We start from the raw sequence: 17,667 nt of genomic DNA, 5'->3' as shown, positions 1-17,667 counted from the left end.
TTTTGCGGATTTCGCAAACGAAGCACGGGGACGAAGTCGATCAGCCTCCTCAAGTACGCATGTCAAAACTGGGCTTTCCATCTCTCACGAACACCACATCCATGGGACAACATGCTCAACCATCTATTTAAGTCTTTTTGGAATTGTCATCTCCTGTCTTGGCTCGAGAGGCAGTGATGCTTGAAGGGTTTGCCGTCTTACCTCGTTGTTCTGTCCGAGGGGCAGGAACTTGCCAAGGTGTGTTTATTTCCGACCACTTTCGCGACTCAGCACATAAACTGTGCATGCTAGGAACATCTCCTCCAAACTGCAAGGTCATCTCAGTCAAGAGTCTGAAGCCGTCGACTTTGTGCAATAAGCGACGCTGTCTCATTATCGCACGTTGATATATTTCTTAGTTGCCCAAGTGTTTATAGCATTCATGCGCAAGTATATATATTCCTGGTGTTCTAGCACGCCACGCTTCCAGGCCCAAGTCATTGAATGTGCAAAATGAACGCATCGCTTTCATAATTCCCTCCAACCTGAAAGAAACAATGCGCCGACGAGTGGTACGTGCGAGCAAGTTGGCTCATTCCTACTAGTAACGATAAAAATAGATTGCGTAGGATCAAAAATCCACCAAAATTATCACCGGCGTACTCCTCACGCACAGGTATTGAACCGTTTCCTGATGCTCGTGTAGTCCCCTCGGTCGGTTTGCCGTAGATAATATAAGCCACTTCGAGTCCAGGCGGCGCTGCCAGACTGGTATGGTCGTTCAACGACGTCAAAAATTATCCGCCCCGCCGGTGTGAGCCACATGTCTAGAGCAGACACACCGTTGCGCCCAGTGACGCCGATGACGAAGAAGAACAGCTGTCAGTGATGCCATGATCCATCTGCGAATACAGTGCCTGCCATATATGGGTCTGACTAATCACAACCCTTGTCTTCCCAGGTCAACAGTTTTACCCCGCTGGTCAATTTTAACTTGCTACATATACCACGCCGACAGCCAGCGACATCCACACGTTCCCTACTTTTTTTTTTCAAAAGTCACGGCGTAGTACAGCCGTGTCCTTCTTCATTCCGCTTCCCCCCTCTTCGAGCGAGAAATATTATGCGAGCGACTTCACGACGCTTCGCAGCTGGCCTTGCTCTGGCAGGTGCCTTTCTGACCGGCGTTGATGCTATTCAGACGGTCTCTCGCAACGGAAGATACCTTTACACTGCGGACGGAAACAGGTTTTATATCAAGGGTGTAGCCTACCAGGAGCAAGGTAAGGTCATATTGGTGTACATCAAGTCCTGACGTGGACTTGATGTTACTCCCGTCATGCCACATGTCCATGCTCATAATGAGTACAGGTGCGGTGGTAGCGGACGCAAGCAATCCTTTCCTCGAGCCATCTACTTTCATCGACCCCTTGGCAGACGGCACTGCTTGCACTCGTGATCTTCCTTACCTGCAGCAACTTGGTGTCAATGCCATTCGCGCTTACAGCGTCAATTCGTCGCTGAACCATGACTCTTGCATGCAAACATTTAGTAATGCCGGTATTTATACCATGTGAGTACCCATGAAGCAGTCTCAGTCCACTAGTTCATTGATTCTGTCTAGCATCGATCTTTCTCTGCCTGGGAATGGTTCCATCGACCGCAACTCGCCCTCCTGGACTACCAATCTACTTGATGTATATATTGAGACTATCAGTGCCTTCTCAAAATACAACAACGTCTTGGCTTACAATGTCGGAAACGAAGTAGTCATCGCACCCAACGGAACGGCTGCTGCTACCTTCGTCAAGGCAGCTGCTCGTGATGTGAAATCATACCTGTGGGCTAAACCCGAATTTACGAAACAGTTCTCATGTGGCTAAATGTTTTTCCCCCAGTAATTCCATCAAGTCTAGTGCGCTCGTTGGCTACGCGTCAATCGACGGAGATTCTACATGGCTTGCTCCTTTGGCCAACTATTTGTCTTGTGATCCTTCTGGTTCAAACTCCGGTGCCGCTGCCATCGATCTATTCGGGTTAAACAATTAGTCAGTTTGAATTGTTGCCATCCCAAATGTTGGTCATTGACATCGTTCTGTAGTGAATGGTGTGGAAATTCAACCTACCAGGCTTCTTATGCCAACACAGAGGCCGAATTTGCGGCTTACAATGTTGCAGCCTACTTCAGCGAATTCGGGTGCATTACCTCCCCTCCTCGTCTGTGGACAGAAGTTGGGGCGCTTTTGAGCTCGGAGATGTCTCCCGTTTGGTCTGGTGGTGTCGCATTTTCCTACTTCCCAGCTACGAGCGTCCAGGGACAGTTCGGAATGGTTACGATCTCAACTGATGGCAAAACTGTCACTACAAGCAGCGATTTCAGTAACCTACAGACTCAGTACACCGCTGCATCGCCACCCAATTCGCCTGTGCAGAGCGCTGCTGGCGCTGCCAGCTACCCTTCGTGCCCTCAGCAGAGCTCCAATATGCTCGCTTCTAGCACTCTCCCCCCTACGCCTAACTTGGCTGCTTGCCAGTGTCTCGAAAACAATCTTAGCTGCCAGTTCACGCCTACGACCAGTAACTACTCGGCAATCGTTGGATCGTTGCTAGATTACGGGTGCAGCCTTATCGGACAGTCCGGCGGAAGCTGTAGCGCGATTTCTGCTAACGGGACATCAGGACAATACGGCGCGGTATCTGAGTGCGATCCCAGTAAGTTCTTGATGTGAGAACACTGCATTGCTCAAGTGCTGATTCATTCATTCCCATAGCGGTGATGTTGTCCTATGTGATGAGCGAGTACTACATAGCAAACGGAGCCAACGTTCAATCATGTAGCTTCGGTGGGAATGGAACCGTCAATAGCAAGGCACCATCCAGCGCCAGCGGTGCTAATTCTGCGGCGTCTTCCTGTCTCGCCAGCGCTACGAGCACGTCCGTCCCCACTCTCCCTGCTGGAGCCTCGAGCGCTCTCGGGTCATCCACCACTACCTCGAGTAGTGGAGGTAGCTCAACTAGCGCCGCATCAGTTGTTCTCGCTGATGCAAGGACCCTTGATGGGCATGGGAGTCCTTGTTGCGGCTGGTATTGCTAGTGGGCTCTGGACACTAGTTTGAGGTGGTAGAACAATGGACCCTTCTCAAATTGGTTTATGTCATGGACTTTCGTGTATATGGATCATTGTTCCGGAGTACTGTATATGCCAGTAATTGATGTAGATTTATACCCTGAAACACACATCCCTGCGAAAGCATTTGAACATGTTTGGCAGAGTTTGTTTGTTTATGACATGCTCTGTTGATCCCCTGAAATATTTCCTAGACTATTTTTTCCACCAAAACCTCCAAGATGGCTGCATCACCGCTAGCAGCACAAGACACCAATGACAAATGGGGCTTTGGTGAAGACCCAGATAACATGGGACCTATGTCCAGTGCTGACCCCCTCGTTGACGACGCGCCTCTGGCAGCAGACGAAACGACTTCCGGGCAAATAGCAAGCGGCTCTGGTCATAAACGTACCCCCAGTGGTGACAACGGCGTTTCTGGCAGCAAAACCGACTCCGGTCGCGAAAAGATATCCAAGGTGCTTAGGTCTCCTCTTATTCTTGTTGAAATCCCCCGCTAGCTTGGATCTCTACCGCCTACGCAATGATCTTGTCTCCTGACTATGATACTGGGCGATTAGTTGGTTCTGCGACTAGGCGACTTGCTACATCTGTCCCTGGTTACTTGCGTGCAAATTCCTCTGTTCGCTGGTCTTGCCCTTGTCTTCTCGCTGTTCTGACTCGCTTCATTGTCTGGCCTCATGTTGAACACATTGTGCTGCACAGCCGAACAAAGTTTATATTGGTGGTTTACCAGACCATACCCGCCAAGAGGACCTCCAAAGTTGTTTTGGAAAGATTGGGAGGATCGCCCATATCGAGCTGAAGTATGTTCTTCAATCTTTTTTTGGGACTTGGTATTCATTCAAGGTCTGGCATACAGAATTGGCTATGGTTTCGTCGTAAGTTATCACTGCCTCTGGTCATATGTGTGATCTCATGCTCGTGAACAGGAATTTGACACTCGCGAGGCTGCTGAAGAAAGCGTTGCCAAATACAATGAAGGGTACTTCATGGGTAACAAAATCCGCGTGGAACTCTCCCACGGTCGCGGTCGCGCTACTAGGCGTTCTGATGATCCCGGTGCTTGCTTCAGATGCGGTGAAACCGGTCATTGGGCTAGGTAAGCAGCTAATGGTCACAGGCGCTTGTTGCTAACAAACGGCTTTACCTTTACTAGGGAGTGCCCTCGTTTACGATCGTAAGTTCTTATATAAATTTGCTGTTGAGGTTACTTACTCACTCCATCAGGCGTCCTAGAGGTTCTTCTCAGGATGCCGGATTGATTGAGCGATTACAGCCGCCAAGGGACTACTTGCCTCCTAGAGACTTTGGTCCCCCTGCGCGTTACCCTCCAGGTCCTCCACAGGAAACGAGGTATTATGACTATCCGCCGCTGCCACCGCCTCCTGGCAGAGAATTTCGGCGTCCCCCGTCGCCTATGAGGGATTATAGAGATTATCCAATGGGGCCCCCTCCACGCCCCCGCGATTACGACGATTTCAGGATGAGGGGACCTCCACCGCCACCTCCTTCCCGGTATGATCGCCCATACGACAGGGATGCACCACCGAGAAGCTATCCTCCACCAAGGGACTATGACCGCTTTGAAAGGCGGCCTCCGCTAGATGATAGGTACCCTCCCTCGAATTCCAGGCCTAGGACACCTCCTGGTCCCCCTCCTCGCCGCGACGATTACGATAGACCTCCCCGGTATGGCCTGACTTCTCGTATTTTGGTTGAAAAAGTCTCACTGTCTCCAAGGGATTACATTCCTAGGCCACTTACACCACCCCCTCGCCAACCGGACTACCCACGTTCTCACAGTCCTGAGCAGTCTCGCTACCGGTGAGCTCCTTGTTATATCATATCCTAATATGACCCTCACATATCAGTAGTCGCCGCTCGATGAGCCCTCCACCCCGCTCTGCGCATTATGATGCCTACCCTGGCGCCAATGGATATCCTGGCGACAGGTCTGCTCCTCCGAGGGACGACAAGCGTGTCAGAGACTATCCCCCCCGCCGCGATGCCCCAGAAGTTGGCTATAGGAGAGCCTAACGTGACTTCCTTTGCTTGGCAACTTCATCTGCCGTTGAAAACTATCTATCTATCTATCATGTCTTGCTTTCTATATCTTTTATGCTCCCATCTTCCATGTACCTCCTTTCTTGATTTCGTCTTTCTCATTGCTGCTCCGCTTGCTGTGTTTGCACATTGGCAGACATGAATTAGCTTCGATTTAAATGCTCATCTTGCTCTCCTATTGATGTGGTCCATTTGTTTGCTGTGGCTAGATTCTAGAAGCGCTTTTCTGTCGTTTCTTTCGTTGACGAGGGCTTGAACAAACCAAGGTCCATCGTACCTGGCAGGCCTGGACTGGAGCCGCCAACGAGACTTAGAAATATTTACCTTGCTTGTTTCTTGCATCCCAGAAATTTAAGGCTTCATCGCACCAATGCACAAGGTACTCTTGTCGTCGATTGACTGACCGTGACGGAATGGTGGAATGACCAGCTTGCTTCAAGGAATTTGGATAGGTCTTACTTAACTACATGATGTAGGATGCACGTCACGGTGATCCTAGGGGCGGCATCGGCTGGTTTCCCGTACGTGTTTCCTCACCAGACTCGCAGTGCCCTCTAGCCAGAGTAGCCTGACTTGAGATTCCTTGTCCACGGATAGCCAGGTCTCCCTCGGTGCTCGCCCTGAACGTTTGAACGAGTAGGCGCCGCAAAGGCGCAGATGTAGTAGTCTTAACCTGTTCTCAACTTCGGCATCGACCGCGACCATCTTCCGACTTCGTTCCTCCTCGTTTCAAGCCTCCTTGACGTCTTCGTGGCCCTCCTTCACTTTTCATGGTAAGCTTATGAGTTCATCCGCAGTCTACGAAGTGTAAAGTGGGCTTACTTGTGTATATCCATGCTCATTCTCAATGCTGAATTTGATCTTTCAGATGCTGATGCAGCCACGGGAAGTGTGTAAAGACTCGGTAAAGCGGTGGATTCTTGACTGCGTGGCCCAATGTCGCAGAGGCTTTTAAGCAGACCCTCAGACGCTCGTGGCCCTTGGCGGTCAAGCCTGAACTCACGGAGGTGATGGAACTTCAAGTTTCATCATCTAATGACCGAGTGGTTGCTAGCGCTCATCGTTAGTTCGGGGTATAAAAGGAAAATCTTCGTACATCACCAGTGTCGAATATCCAAATTGCTCGAGATAACCGTTCCACATACTAGGTACGAAGCAGGAGTGTGAGGCAGGAGCGCCAAAGAACGTCTTCATATTGAAACCTAACATCGCCAGCGTCTAATACTTCCCGTAGGCTGGAATAATCGACGAGCTCCGAGCGCCAGAGAACGGTCGAAGGAAAGTCAGCGTTGTGTTAACGGGACCCAACATCACCAGCGTCCCGTAGGCTGGAAATAATTGACGAGTGCCGAAGAACGGTAAAAGGAAAGTGTTGGGACACAACCGGACTCCAGTGTTTGAGTTTGCAAACCGTTGTATTAAAGCCTGCCACGGTGCGTTAGGTGTCTTTTTTTGCAAGTGAAGGTTCTGACATCGCAAGAAGGGGATTCCCGAATGCAAAATCGTGTATGCTATTACATCTATTTGCGTGTGCTGGTGCTAAGTTATAACCAACTGTCTTTCACTAAGTTGAGGTATATATAGATTCTAATTGGCGTCAACGTCCTCGACAGTCGAAGATGCTTAGGATCTCGAGTCCGATCGAGACTTCCCACAATCATAGAGTCCATATCTTTACCGTAGCATCGCGTCCACCCGATACAAGGTACCGGTCCATGTATCGTAGGCGCTCGACGGGCTGCGTATGTCCATTCGTGAGAAGAGACGAATGTTGCATACTCGTACGATTGTAGATCTACGGATATCCAACGGCGAAAGAGTGAGCAATCAGCGGTACTAACAACAGCCAAGAATCCCACCTTCACACCATTTTCGCCAGTAGCAGCAATAACCTTGCGGGTGTCGAACTGTAACGCGGTCACGGCATGATCATACTCGAGGGTTTCGAATGTGCCGCCCGTCCTGACGTCCCATATCTTACAAGGCGCTTCAGAACGTCTCTAGCCATAGAAATCAACGTACATACCCGTATTGACTTGTCAAGACTTCCGCTGGCAATATGCATCTCATCGAACTGAAGACAAGTCACGGGACTGGTATGTCCCATCAACGTTCGGTGAGCCTGTCCCGTCCGCACTGTAGATGAAACTGTCACGTCAAATGCGGCAGAGGGGACCATGACAACTTACTATCCCACATTCGTACCGCCCCATCCCCGCTACCGCTCACGAGCCCATAACCCCAGAACTGGACTCCACCCACGAAGTCTTGGTACATCTCCCAACTTCCGTCTGCATAAGGCGGTGTAGGAACTGCGAAGTGGCCTGCAGAGGCCGCGGCACCTGGGAACAACAGGTGATTCGGTAAACCATTGCCTGGTATCGTGGGCTGTGGATGGGAAATAGCCCATAAGATGTCCATTGTCATGACACACTGTCCAGTCGTAAGGTCCCATTGACGAAGTGTCTTGTCCGAAGCACCAGTGACCTGCGAGCGCAGTGAGATGATATGGAAATAGAGAACGAACGAAATATTTTACTAGACACTCGTCCTCAAAGTAAAGCGCAGTAACAGCCTTACTGTGCCCTTCGAAGGTCCTGATGCAAGGTCCGGTGCGGTCAACCGTGCCTGCTTCGCTGGGTTCACTTGACCGAATTCCATTTGGCTTTTCGACGAGTTCCCCATCGTAAGCGGTGCCCTCATCTTCCTCCGCAACATCAGTAAGACCATCTCTCTCCCATTCGTCTTCGTCTACCAGTCGAAGGTCCCATAAGCGCACGGTGCCATCCTCTGCGCCGGTCAAGCAAAGGTTATCTTCGACTTGTATGCATTTGACGGCACCGCGATGCCCACGCAATCGTCCAATTGGATCGCCTGTCATCAAATCCCAAAGTAGTGGCTGAGAGTCCTCTTGCGATGCGCTTACGAGCGTCCCGTAAGGCTCGGAGAAGTCAAGGGCAGTTATTGGTGTGAGGTGACTTTCTAGGGTCTACATCCAATTAGGTGTGATTTTACAGGATGAGATCGGATGCTGAGCTCACCATGAATGCTACTCCTGGTGGGAGCTCGTCATGTTCTGACGGTAGGAAAACGGGTCCTTCAAGACACTGGTAAACCATTTGCAATAACCAAATTCGCTACAAATTACCTTTCCGCCGCCGCGAAGGGGCAACATGAGGTGCCGCTGCAGTGTTGGCGTTGTCACTCTGGCGGAAGGCAGCTTGCTCGAATTCTATTCGTTCCTGCACACCCCCAACTGTATGCAGGTCAGTGACATTTCGTATCATTAAATTTGTCCCTTACGCTCATCATCCAATTCCAATTCATCCTCGTGCAATTTAAGAAGGTCTTGTTCGAGTTTATCACGTATTGAGTCCAGCGCTTGGATTTTATTGTTTATTTCCGCAATTTCACTGTTTATTAGACTCTGCGCTACGTCAGAAAGGTCATGATGCGAGATAGTATGACATACCCGTCGAACATGGAGATTCTCCTTGTCGAGTAGTATCTCCTGGGTTTGTCGTCTAAGTTCATCCTTGCCGAGGGCCTTTGCTGCACTAAGGCTCTCCCTGCCTCGTCTCCTCCCCTTTCGTTTTCTTCGCTCATCGGGACGCGAAACCACTACCACATCCTCTTCACTTGCGGCACTTCGCTCCTCTTCATCTTCCATCATCAGCCCTCTCGCACTCATTCCCAGTTTTTTCAGCCCAATCCTTGGCGTCTCGACATTCCGCATCTGTTTGCGCCGCGTCCGGTTTTTCTCCGAACTAGGAACTGTCGCATTAAAACCACGAAGTAAGCTCACATCAGATGCGACACCCTCCGCTTCTGGGATTTCTGCGTCCAAGAGCTCATCGGTTGCCTCGGCGATCTGCAGGTCTCGTGAGGTGATGCGGCGGTTACCTAGGGTGAGACGCATTGGGGCGCGTCCGAGGGTTGCAAAGTCTAACCGGGATCCTCCAGAAGCTGAGCCACCAAGAGAACCTCGCGAACGTGAGGATACCGTCGCCGCGGCGTTCATCATACGGGGAGTCATTATTACGGGGGCCACTAGAAGAAAATAAATCAATGAAATGAGTAGAAACGCGTATTGCTCACGGTCTGCAAAAATGCGCGAGGAATCTTTCTTCTTGTTACTGAAAGGCGCGAAGAGGGTTTTGGACACCAAGTCCATCTTGCTGTGGATTGTGGACGGTTCCGGGTCCAACGCTGCACGGGTAATGTCTGGCCGGTCGGCTGCAGACTTTCCCTTATACTTTGAGGACATCTAGTCGCATTCCGCACGAGAGCGAAAGAAGGGGAACCACTAGTGTAAGCTGAAGATACTTATTACTTTTGAGAAGGAGGACAAGTTGCAAGCTTTCTGGTTCTGAATGTCTCTGCCGCGGCTACCGGGCTGGAATTTCACACGCTCGAAAGTCTAGACTCTGCAGTAGACACATATAGTATACAACAGATGCCTAGTCTATGATTATAATATTAATGATGATACAGACACGTTTCGAGCAGCATGCGTCAAACACTACTTTTCCTGTCGACCTAAGGCCAATGAAAATCGAGAATGAGATCAAACCCATATGGATTAAGGTCACATTCAAGTGGTCGACGAGGGGATGGCGACGACGTTGGAGAAGGGACCAACGTTGTCGTCGTCATTACCGGTTCCATATCCGTGATTGATGGTGAGGCTCGAGCCTCCGATTTGGCGAACATTGAACGAATTGCTGATAAAGTGGACTTTTGGGTGGTTATGACGTTTACGGTATGATTTGCCGAGGAATGCGTCTCCTCGGGTGATAGTGTTTCTCCTGCTGTGCTTGGCGACTCCTCTGCTTCAGTGAGCTTCTCCGTGCGCCCCTTCATTTGGTGTACCATATCTGCAGCTAGTTTCTCCACACTTTCCCTCTCCCATTTCTGCATATCGTATGGTTCAAAAATCCCCGAGGTAAAATCACACCAGCATCTGTCGTTAACGCGAATTATGGGTGGCATGTATTCCTGCAGGTCGAGATCAGGTGGTAGAGTTGCATGCAATGCATCATAAAAGGTGGTGATATTGGTGGACCATGGAATTGAGAGGCGCGTCTCCAAAGGAAATGATTGCCAATAACATGATGACAGAAATAGAGCTGCGAGAAGAACGATGCAGTAGAAGCTACATGTATGTCAGTATACCTGGACACGTTCATAACAAAATATGCCTCACCATGGTTTTGCGTGCAAAGCTAATGAAAACAGGAAGAGCACCAAAAAGAAAGGTTGAGCGGTTGGAAGAGGCAAAAGCAACAGCGGCAGGAACCACCTTGTGCACCTAAAATCATGAATGATGAACTTATCTTACTCTTACTGTAGCTACTCACCACATGAATGTGCAACGACGATTTCTGACTTTGTTCGTCAAGCTTGTTCAATGTAAACCGTGACAGATGCGTGACTACTACCGGATTATTCCGGTGAGCTAAACCGGCAGAAGATCTACTTGATCCAAACTCGCCATGGCTTCACAATCGGCAAGAACTTTTGTTTTAGCTTCTCGAGCATCCAATCTCGCACAGATCCAAACGAATATCGTCAGAGATGACCTCGAGGCTGCATTTCCGTCGCTTTCATTCAGCACCTCATTCATGACCACCGAGGGCGACAAGAATCAATCACAAGCATTATATCTACTTGGAGGAAAGGCACTATGGACCAAAGAACTTGAAGTTGCATTGAGGGAGAATGTGGTTGACATGCTCGTCCATTGCTTGAAGGATGTTCCAACAACCCTACCAGATGGCTGCGAGATCGGGGCGATCTTGGAGCGAGAGAATCCTGTTGATAGTCTGGTGGTGAAACAGGGCTTGCCCTACAAAACTCTGGAAGAATTCCCTGCAGGAAGTGTAGTGGGTACCAGCAGCGTCCGGAGAGTCGCCCAATTGCGAAAATCTTTCCCCGGCTTGGTCTTCCTAGACGTCGTAGGTTATTGGCGCTTGATACACATCGCACATGCTAACATGTTTGCAGCGGGGAAATCTGTAAGGCCGTGGATTTATTTTCAAGCTAAGCTTAATTCTATCCCCAGAAATACCCGTCTGGCGAAGCTCGATGCGCCCGATGGTCCTTATACAGCACTCATACTGGCGAAAGCTGGTCTTGTGCGGCTAGGCATGGGGGATCGCGTTACGGCAGATCTCGCTGCACCGATACTTTACTATGCTGTATCCCAAGGTGCCTTGGCAGTGGAGATTCGTACGGATGACCAGGAAGCACGCGAATTGTGCAAAATGCTAACCCACCAGGAAACACAATGGAAGTGCCTCGCAGAGAGGGCCTTGCTGAGAGAACTCGAAGGTGGATGTAGTGTTCCTGTTGGCGTCTCTACGTCGCTATCGCAGATCGATAAAAGCGATGGGCACCTGACACGTGCAACCCTCACAATAACGGGTTGTGTAACATCAATCGATGGTTCCGTGCACGTTCAAGATACTCTTTCGCAAGAAGTTGGGAGCACACAGGAGGTAGAGGAGTTGGGTAGAATGCTTGCAACGACATTGATGTCGAATGGTGCCAAGGCAATATTGGACGACATCACCCAAGATAGACGAAAGAGAGCCACTGATGCAGCTGAGTAGGTAGGGAAGTCGGTCGTGATGCATCGGGTAACGAAGTGACTACGATTCTGTTAAAGAAAAACCCTGTATCGTATACTGGACGTCGATCTCTGGTAGTACACCTTGTACTGGTACGCAATGATCAATTACTGCTTTGACAACCGTTTACCCTGCATCCCGAGTTGTTGTGCAGTCGCGCATCGATATCAAAACAAGGTCCCAAAATATTAATGTTACAGTGAGTAGATGAACGAGCTCTAAGTGCCTATGGCACTGCAATGAGATGCGGCGGCAATCATAATGCTGTTCCCCGCTCGAAACTGGCCCGAATCTCTGAGGTATATTTATCGTAGTATCGCGCAATCTGTCACTCGTCAGCTCATATTTCAAGGACATGGATGTGCCATGACAAACCTTTTTGTTGAACACCCGATTCCGCTCATTGATGTAGGTAATATCGCCCTCCTCCTCATTGAGTCTCTTTCGAGAGAATTTACCCTTCTTGTCGATGCTACGACGTGATGTCAGTGCCGCAGGGTAAGCCAAATAACACAGCAACATACTCTCTGTTTATCTTGCCAACTACTCTATCGATGGCATCTTCAGTAGGCTTGCTGTCGGCATACAACAGTGTGTTAGCATCTCGGTAGAAGCTCTCTGCGGCCATCCGTTGTTCAGCGGTTGGTACAATCTAAGAAATACACACAGTAAGTAATACAATAAAAGGGAAAGGTTAGTAGTACTGACCTGTCCGCCTGAAGGATCAAATGTTGTGAGAGCAGAAGAACTGCTCCCAGACTTGGCAAGCGACCCAGGGGCCAACCCCAGCACGACCTCTTTCTGTCGGCTGTATGCAACAAGGTCTGGTTTAATTAGGTCAAGGTCCTTCTTGTAGCGCCGTCGAGCTGCATGAGCATCGTCTACAAAAGACTTAAGTATGAGTGACATCATGCAAGGAAGAGCAGAAATCTCGCACCGTGAAACTCATAGTCTGCTCTCCGTGCTTTCCTCGCCTTCTTCTTTTCCCAATTGTCGTTCTCTTCTATTGTCCATTCCCAATTCTTCTGCCGTTCCACATCCTCTCCCCGTTCCTCGGCTTCAGCTTGCGTGCGCAACACCTCTGCAAGTTTCCGTTGACGTTCTAGTCGTGCAGCATCTCGTACTGTCATTTTGGCTTTGGCAGACTCCTCAATGAGGGAAGCACGATTAGCTTTCGTAGATGAACGCTGTGGCAGAGTGAATAAGGAACATGGAGTACGAGGGACGCAAGACCACGCACCATCTTGGCTCTTAGCTGCTCCATTTTTGCTTTTCTTTCATCCATGGTCATTGTGACCTCCTCCGCTGCTTTCTCTTCGCCGCCATCTAGTGAAGACATTTGTTAAGTTAACCTGCCTGTGTCTACCTTTGAGATTTCATGGAGGTGCATTCACGTGACCTTGTGTGGCTGCGTTTGCCGATCTAGCGTCCGCGTAGCCTAGAAAAACTAGGCGTTTCTTCGTCTTTCTCCTTTGTTCGAAGGCATCATATAAACCTCTTTCCCAATTTCACGATCACCTAAAACGCGATGACAAACCGTCCTGAAGTTTTGTGGGCTCAACGCAGCAGCGAGACCGTCGCTGACAAGGTGTGCCTAGACTTCTATCATTGATCATTTCTGTACTGATATGATCCCCTTTGCGATCGCGCATCAGAACATCGTGTACTTGACCGTGAACGTACCAGACATTGACGAGAAAAGTCTCAAATATGTACTGACTCCTACTGAGATTACCTTCGAAGCAGAGGCAAAAACGTAAGTCAGCGCTATATCAACTCTCTGAATTTATCGTTCCAACACCATCTACGGACATCAGCGACAAGAAAGTATATGCGTTCTCGTTCCCGCTATTTGGTGAAGTAGACACAGAAGTACGTTTCTTCATCACAGTATCCAAATACCCGCCACTGATCGTCTCTTAGGCGTCTCTTAGCAAATTGAGCACGCGCTCTTTCACGGCGGTGCTGCGAAAGAAGGACATCAAAAGTGAATATTGGCCACGACTAACGAAGGATAAGGTGAAGCTGCCGTTTATCAAGACTGACTTCAGCAAATGGGCCGATGAAGACGAGCAAGATGGCGCACCTTTGGATGAAGATATTGGCGGCATGGGTGACATGGGCGGCATGGGTGGCATGGGCGGTATGGGTGGCATGGGCGGTATGGGTGGTATGGGCGGTATGGGTGGCATGGGCGGCATGGGTGACATGGGCATGGGAGGCATGGGTGGAATGGACTTCAGCCAGGTGGGTCACTTCTGACAATATCTTCATCGTGCTGATCATATCCTCTCAGATGATGGCCTCCATGGGCGGAGGTGCTGGTGACGCCGGCCCATCAGGCGGGGACGAACCAGCCGACTCTGACTCAGATGATGATGGCCCACCCCCTCTTGAGAATGTTTAGCTCGGTGCGTGACAGGTTGAGAAGCCCCTAAAAACGCAAAAGAGAACTGTGCGCTGTAGATGCGATCCCTTTGATTGTTATTACCAATGAATCTGCCTATTGGATAAATCCTCCAGTAATAAGTGGGCGTACGCGTATAGGGGAAGGACATCGTGTCAGTTAGTGATATTGCCAATGTTATGTTGAGTTCAATAGCACAATCAGCGAGTGTTAATATCAAACGTATGCTATCATGGTAGGCTCGAGACCGGCCTGGCTCATGCTGCTACTGATGGGGCTCGTGTGGTATAGCCCCTCTAAATACGTTCGTCTTTTACATGCAAACACCGGACATACATACTACGTGACGAAACTATATCATACAGTGATTCAATGTCCGAGGGGAGTAGAAAAGACAACGGCGTCAGACAGGACACAAAAGTATGGTGGCAACTCCAGGAAAATGGCCCCACATGATTATATATATCCCAAATTCAGGTCGTAGGAGTTACTCCTACAGCTAAGAACCGCAGAAGACTTAAAATATATGAGGAGCCGGTTGACCTCGTGCCACCGTGACGTCTCATGCCCGAGGCCCATTCCATAGTATCGAACTTGGCCGCCATCGACACCAGGCAACATCGAGAAATGATGCAAGCGACGGCTTCAGCATCCGCTACGTCAGAGTGGCCCACGTCCAAAACTTGAAGGGAGTTATGTTGAAATGATTCGGCTTTAGGATCGATATTGATATTCACAGCGTCAATTGGTAATGTCAGGGGACACAAGTGGGGACATTGACAGAGCGCTGCGAAAAATCCGCGGAATGTAACAGTAGGTAGATGGGGTTCATCGTCCTTTAACCTCAGGCCGTGCATGTGCGGCCAACTTGACATGACTTTCAAGAGAAGGTCGTTGTCAAGGTAGATGGAATAATTATCAAGAACGAGCCACAGCATTCGTAGCTGCGTGAAACAAAGGAATTGTGTAATTACTGTTGAGGGGTTGCCTGAGGGCTGTTGGAGTCCGAACGATCCGAACGATCAGAGACGGAGAAGACCGACCGATCCGAGATGGTTGAGGAGGGAGAGTGACAGGTGGTCCGAGCCCAAGCCAAAATGGACATTGTCGAGCGACGCGTTGACGTCGGCTCGAGTCCTCCAATATTTCACTTATTCATTTGATGTATTTTTCGTTACTATATAGCTTACTATAAGAACGCCACTGGTAGCACGAGCGCATCTCAGCCTTTCTTCAAAGAGACTGAGATGTGAGTACATACTCTTCACGTATCAATTAGAACGCAGCTAACGTGTCGTTAGTATACTTGTTCATTAGGTACTTAGCTCGTTGCACGAGCCTTTCTTCAAAGAGACTGAGATTATACTTGTTCATTAGAACGTCCCCGAAGGCCCGCGATATAATTACTCACCACAGGTTATGAGCCCTGTCTCGACCATGGATACATCGCTCCCCAGCTCCAACACCACCCTGCTTAACGTCCCGAAGCTTGCCGAAGATGGCTCGAACTGGATAACCTATAAGGAGCGGACGTTAACAGCCATTGGCGCTAGAGGTCTGATGCGGTATACTGACGGTCGAGCAAGTGAGCTGAAACCCTTTGTGCTTGACCAGAAGATGAAGGTTATCGTGAAGCCAGACGGGACAACGCCTACGCAGGTGGATTACGATGAACTTGATAAACATACCAATGAATACCACCAGAAAAACTCACTGGTAAAACAGCAGATATTCAGCACGATAACCGATCGGCTGTTACTGTGAGTCCAGAAGCTGAAGGACGTGTCGAAGATCTGGGAAGAGATATGTCAGATCCATGAAGGGAAGACAGAGCTCGTCCAGATAGACTTACGTCATCGGATGCAAGAGACGAAGTGCGATGAGGCAGGAGACATCAGATCTCACTTCGGAGAGCTCATGAGGCTCCAGTGAATTGCTTGCAGGCATGGGCTGTCGCGATCGCCGACTCAGATTTTCACGTGATCATCCTGGGTTCCCTCCCCGAGTCTTATAGACCACTCCTGTCGTCCATCACAGCAGCCTTGAAGATCATGAAAACTCCCGTCACACCCGATGAGCTCGTCACCATCATAACTGAAGAGTATGAGCACAGACTGCTTACTGAAAGATGCCCCTGGCAAGAAGGGAGCTAGCGCAGCTCTCGCCGCGAAGGAGGCAAAAGGCAAAGGGCGTGCTACACCATCCTCCACCAACAAGACCAACCCCGATGTTACCTGTTTCAACTGCGACTGAAAGGGCCATTACAAGACGGACTGTTGGAGACCTGGAGGGGGCAAGGAAGGGCAAGGCCCGAACCAGCAGAGGAAGAGAGGGGAAAAGCCTCAGAAGCAAGCGGCAAACTCCGCAGCAGAAACCGACTCCCAAGACCAGTACACTTTCATCACGTCAGACTTAGTGAGTGTAGCGAGAGACCTGGGCTTACCCGTCGAGAAGAGAGGCGCGATCGTTGACTCGGGGGCAACATCTCATTTTTGCCCCGATCGCTCAAAGTTCGCCAACTTCGTTACCATTCCCCCCCAAGATGTCCATACTGCGGACTGGTTCTACTCTCAGCGCGATTGGACAAGGAGACGTTCAGATCGACTTACCCCTTGGTGAGAAGCGCACTGACAGTAACGCTGAAGAATGCACTATATGCCCCTACCATGGCCTTTACCCTCATTTCCACCAATCGCATCACGGCAGGAGGCCTAGCTGTCCTTTTTGAAGGCTGCATGTGCAAGATATTGTCAAAGGGGCCCCTGCGGTGTGTCATCGCAGAAATTCCTCAAGTAGAGGGTCTGTATAGTGTGGTAGCGAGTCATCAGAGACACCACACTAACGTAGCAACCATGAAGCTCACCAGTTAATGAGGTGCATCGCATCCTCGGACACAGTGTCCCAAACTGCTGTCATAGACGCAGTGAAGAAGGGTTTGATAATGGGCATCGATATCGACACCACGTCAAAGCCAGAGTTCTGTGACGCCTGCATTAAAGTGAAGTCAGCTCGAAAGCCCTTCCCAGATGAAGCTACGACCTGCGCACTTACCTACGGAGAGTTAGTCCATACGGACCTCTGGGGACCAGCACAGACTGTGAGTTTAGGGGGGTGCCTATACTATATCAGCTTTACTGACAACTATAGTCGCCAGACGAAACTTCAATTTTTGAAGCTCAAAAGCGAGGCACTCACCGCATTCAAGGCCTGTGAGGCCTGGCTAGCGTGTCAAATGCCCGGCGTTCGCTTAGTGAAAGTCCGTTCGGACCGAGGGGGAGAATATCTGAGCGCCAATTTCGATGACTACCTGCATCAGCAAGGTATCAAGCGTCAACTCATGGTACACGACTCACCCCAGCAGAACGGCGTGGCGGAGCGTCTTAATCGAACATTAGTAGAGCACGCACGCACAATGCTCATCGCGAAGGACTTACCAAAGTTCCTGTGGGCCAAAG

General features: G+C 49.9%; 9 protein-coding genes across 9 annotated transcripts; 4 read left to right on the top strand and 5 right to left on the bottom strand.

Annotated features, from left to right (window-relative positions):
- Positions 1–474: 474 nt before the first annotated feature.
- On the bottom strand, positions 475–856 carry EDB91DRAFT_1108676 (uncharacterized protein). Its single transcript, XM_041317572.1, has one exon. It carries the CDS (start codon positions 802–804, stop codon positions 646–648), a length of 159 nt encoding a protein of 52 aa, XP_041181194.1. The 5' UTR covers positions 805–856; the 3' UTR covers positions 475–645.
- A 109-nt stretch (positions 857–965) lies between these two features.
- On the top strand, positions 966–3,212 carry EDB91DRAFT_1108675 (carbohydrate-binding module family 43 protein/Glycoside hydrolase family 72 protein). Its single transcript, XM_041317571.1, has 7 exons — positions 966–1,262; positions 1,351–1,552; positions 1,604–1,819; positions 1,878–2,027; positions 2,081–2,691; positions 2,751–2,984; positions 3,028–3,212. The coding sequence occupies exons 1-7, from the start codon at positions 1,103–1,105 to the stop codon at positions 3,093–3,095; spliced, it is 1,641 nt and encodes a 546-aa protein (XP_041181193.1). The 5' UTR covers positions 966–1,102; the 3' UTR covers positions 3,096–3,212.
- Positions 3,213–3,327: 115 nt separating this feature from the next.
- Positions 3,328–5,146, top strand: EDB91DRAFT_1244227 (uncharacterized protein; the record flags this gene model as incomplete). The annotated part of the gene is made up of 8 exons (XM_041322394.1): positions 3,328–3,564; positions 3,812–3,912; positions 3,969–3,987; positions 4,039–4,208; positions 4,266–4,286; positions 4,337–4,798; positions 4,850–4,933; positions 4,984–5,146. The coding sequence occupies 8 exons, from the start codon at positions 3,328–3,330 to the stop codon at positions 5,144–5,146; spliced, it is 1,257 nt and encodes a 418-aa protein (XP_041181192.1).
- A 1,684-nt stretch (positions 5,147–6,830) lies between these two features.
- EDB91DRAFT_1046523 (WD40-repeat-containing domain protein) lies at positions 6,831–9,440 on the bottom strand (the record flags this gene model as incomplete). Its single annotated transcript, XM_041313273.1, has 10 exons — positions 6,831–6,968; positions 7,033–7,149; positions 7,200–7,309; positions 7,363–7,660; positions 7,713–8,162; positions 8,215–8,270; positions 8,322–8,429; positions 8,477–8,600; positions 8,646–9,223; positions 9,272–9,440. The coding sequence occupies 10 exons, from the start codon at positions 9,438–9,440 to the stop codon at positions 6,831–6,833; spliced, it is 2,148 nt and encodes a 715-aa protein (XP_041181191.1).
- A 139-nt stretch (positions 9,441–9,579) lies between these two features.
- EDB91DRAFT_1196721 (uncharacterized protein) lies at positions 9,580–10,592 on the bottom strand. Its single transcript, XM_041320598.1, has 3 exons — positions 10,534–10,592; positions 10,380–10,484; positions 9,580–10,328 (listed from the first exon to the last, which is right to left on the bottom strand). Exons 1-3 carry the CDS (start codon positions 10,536–10,538, stop codon positions 9,713–9,715), a joined length of 726 nt encoding a protein of 241 aa, XP_041181190.1. The 5' UTR covers positions 10,539–10,592; the 3' UTR covers positions 9,580–9,712.
- Positions 10,593–10,668: 76 nt separating this feature from the next.
- On the top strand, positions 10,669–11,787 carry EDB91DRAFT_1047131 (porphobilinogen deaminase, dipyromethane cofactor binding domain-containing protein; the record flags this gene model as incomplete). Its single annotated transcript, XM_041313305.1, has 3 exons — positions 10,669–11,130; positions 11,180–11,190; positions 11,238–11,787. The coding sequence occupies 3 exons, from the start codon at positions 10,669–10,671 to the stop codon at positions 11,785–11,787; spliced, it is 1,023 nt and encodes a 340-aa protein (XP_041181189.1).
- Positions 11,788–11,924: 137 nt separating this feature from the next.
- EDB91DRAFT_753448 (SYF2 splicing factor-domain-containing protein) lies at positions 11,925–13,213 on the bottom strand. Its single transcript, XM_041328282.1, has 6 exons — positions 13,046–13,213; positions 12,743–12,992; positions 12,514–12,686; positions 12,330–12,457; positions 12,181–12,277; positions 11,925–12,130 (listed from the first exon to the last, which is right to left on the bottom strand). Exons 1-6 carry the CDS (start codon positions 13,142–13,144, stop codon positions 12,062–12,064), a joined length of 816 nt encoding a protein of 271 aa, XP_041181188.1. The 5' UTR covers positions 13,145–13,213; the 3' UTR covers positions 11,925–12,061.
- Positions 13,214–13,333: 120 nt separating this feature from the next.
- EDB91DRAFT_1046330 (HSP20-like chaperone) lies at positions 13,334–14,212 on the top strand (the record flags this gene model as incomplete). Its single annotated transcript, XM_041313259.1, has 5 exons — positions 13,334–13,393; positions 13,461–13,561; positions 13,623–13,677; positions 13,729–14,052; positions 14,102–14,212. 5 exons carry the CDS (start codon positions 13,334–13,336, stop codon positions 14,210–14,212), a joined length of 651 nt encoding a protein of 216 aa, XP_041181187.1.
- Positions 14,213–14,412: 200 nt separating this feature from the next.
- Positions 14,413–15,206, bottom strand: EDB91DRAFT_1108647 (uncharacterized protein). Its single transcript, XM_041317570.1, has one exon. It carries the CDS (start codon positions 15,148–15,150, stop codon positions 14,686–14,688), a length of 465 nt encoding a protein of 154 aa, XP_041181186.1. The 5' UTR covers positions 15,151–15,206; the 3' UTR covers positions 14,413–14,685.
- Between the last annotated feature and the right edge of the window lie 2,461 nt (positions 15,207–17,667).

This window comes from Suillus paluster (assembly GCF_016628075.1).
Source record: "Suillus paluster strain FC165 chromosome Unknown EDB91scaffold_7, whole genome shotgun sequence".
Classification (NCBI taxonomy): domain Eukaryota; kingdom Fungi; phylum Basidiomycota; class Agaricomycetes; order Boletales; family Suillaceae; genus Suillus; species Suillus paluster.
This window is presented reverse-complemented; position numbering and strand designations above follow the sequence as displayed.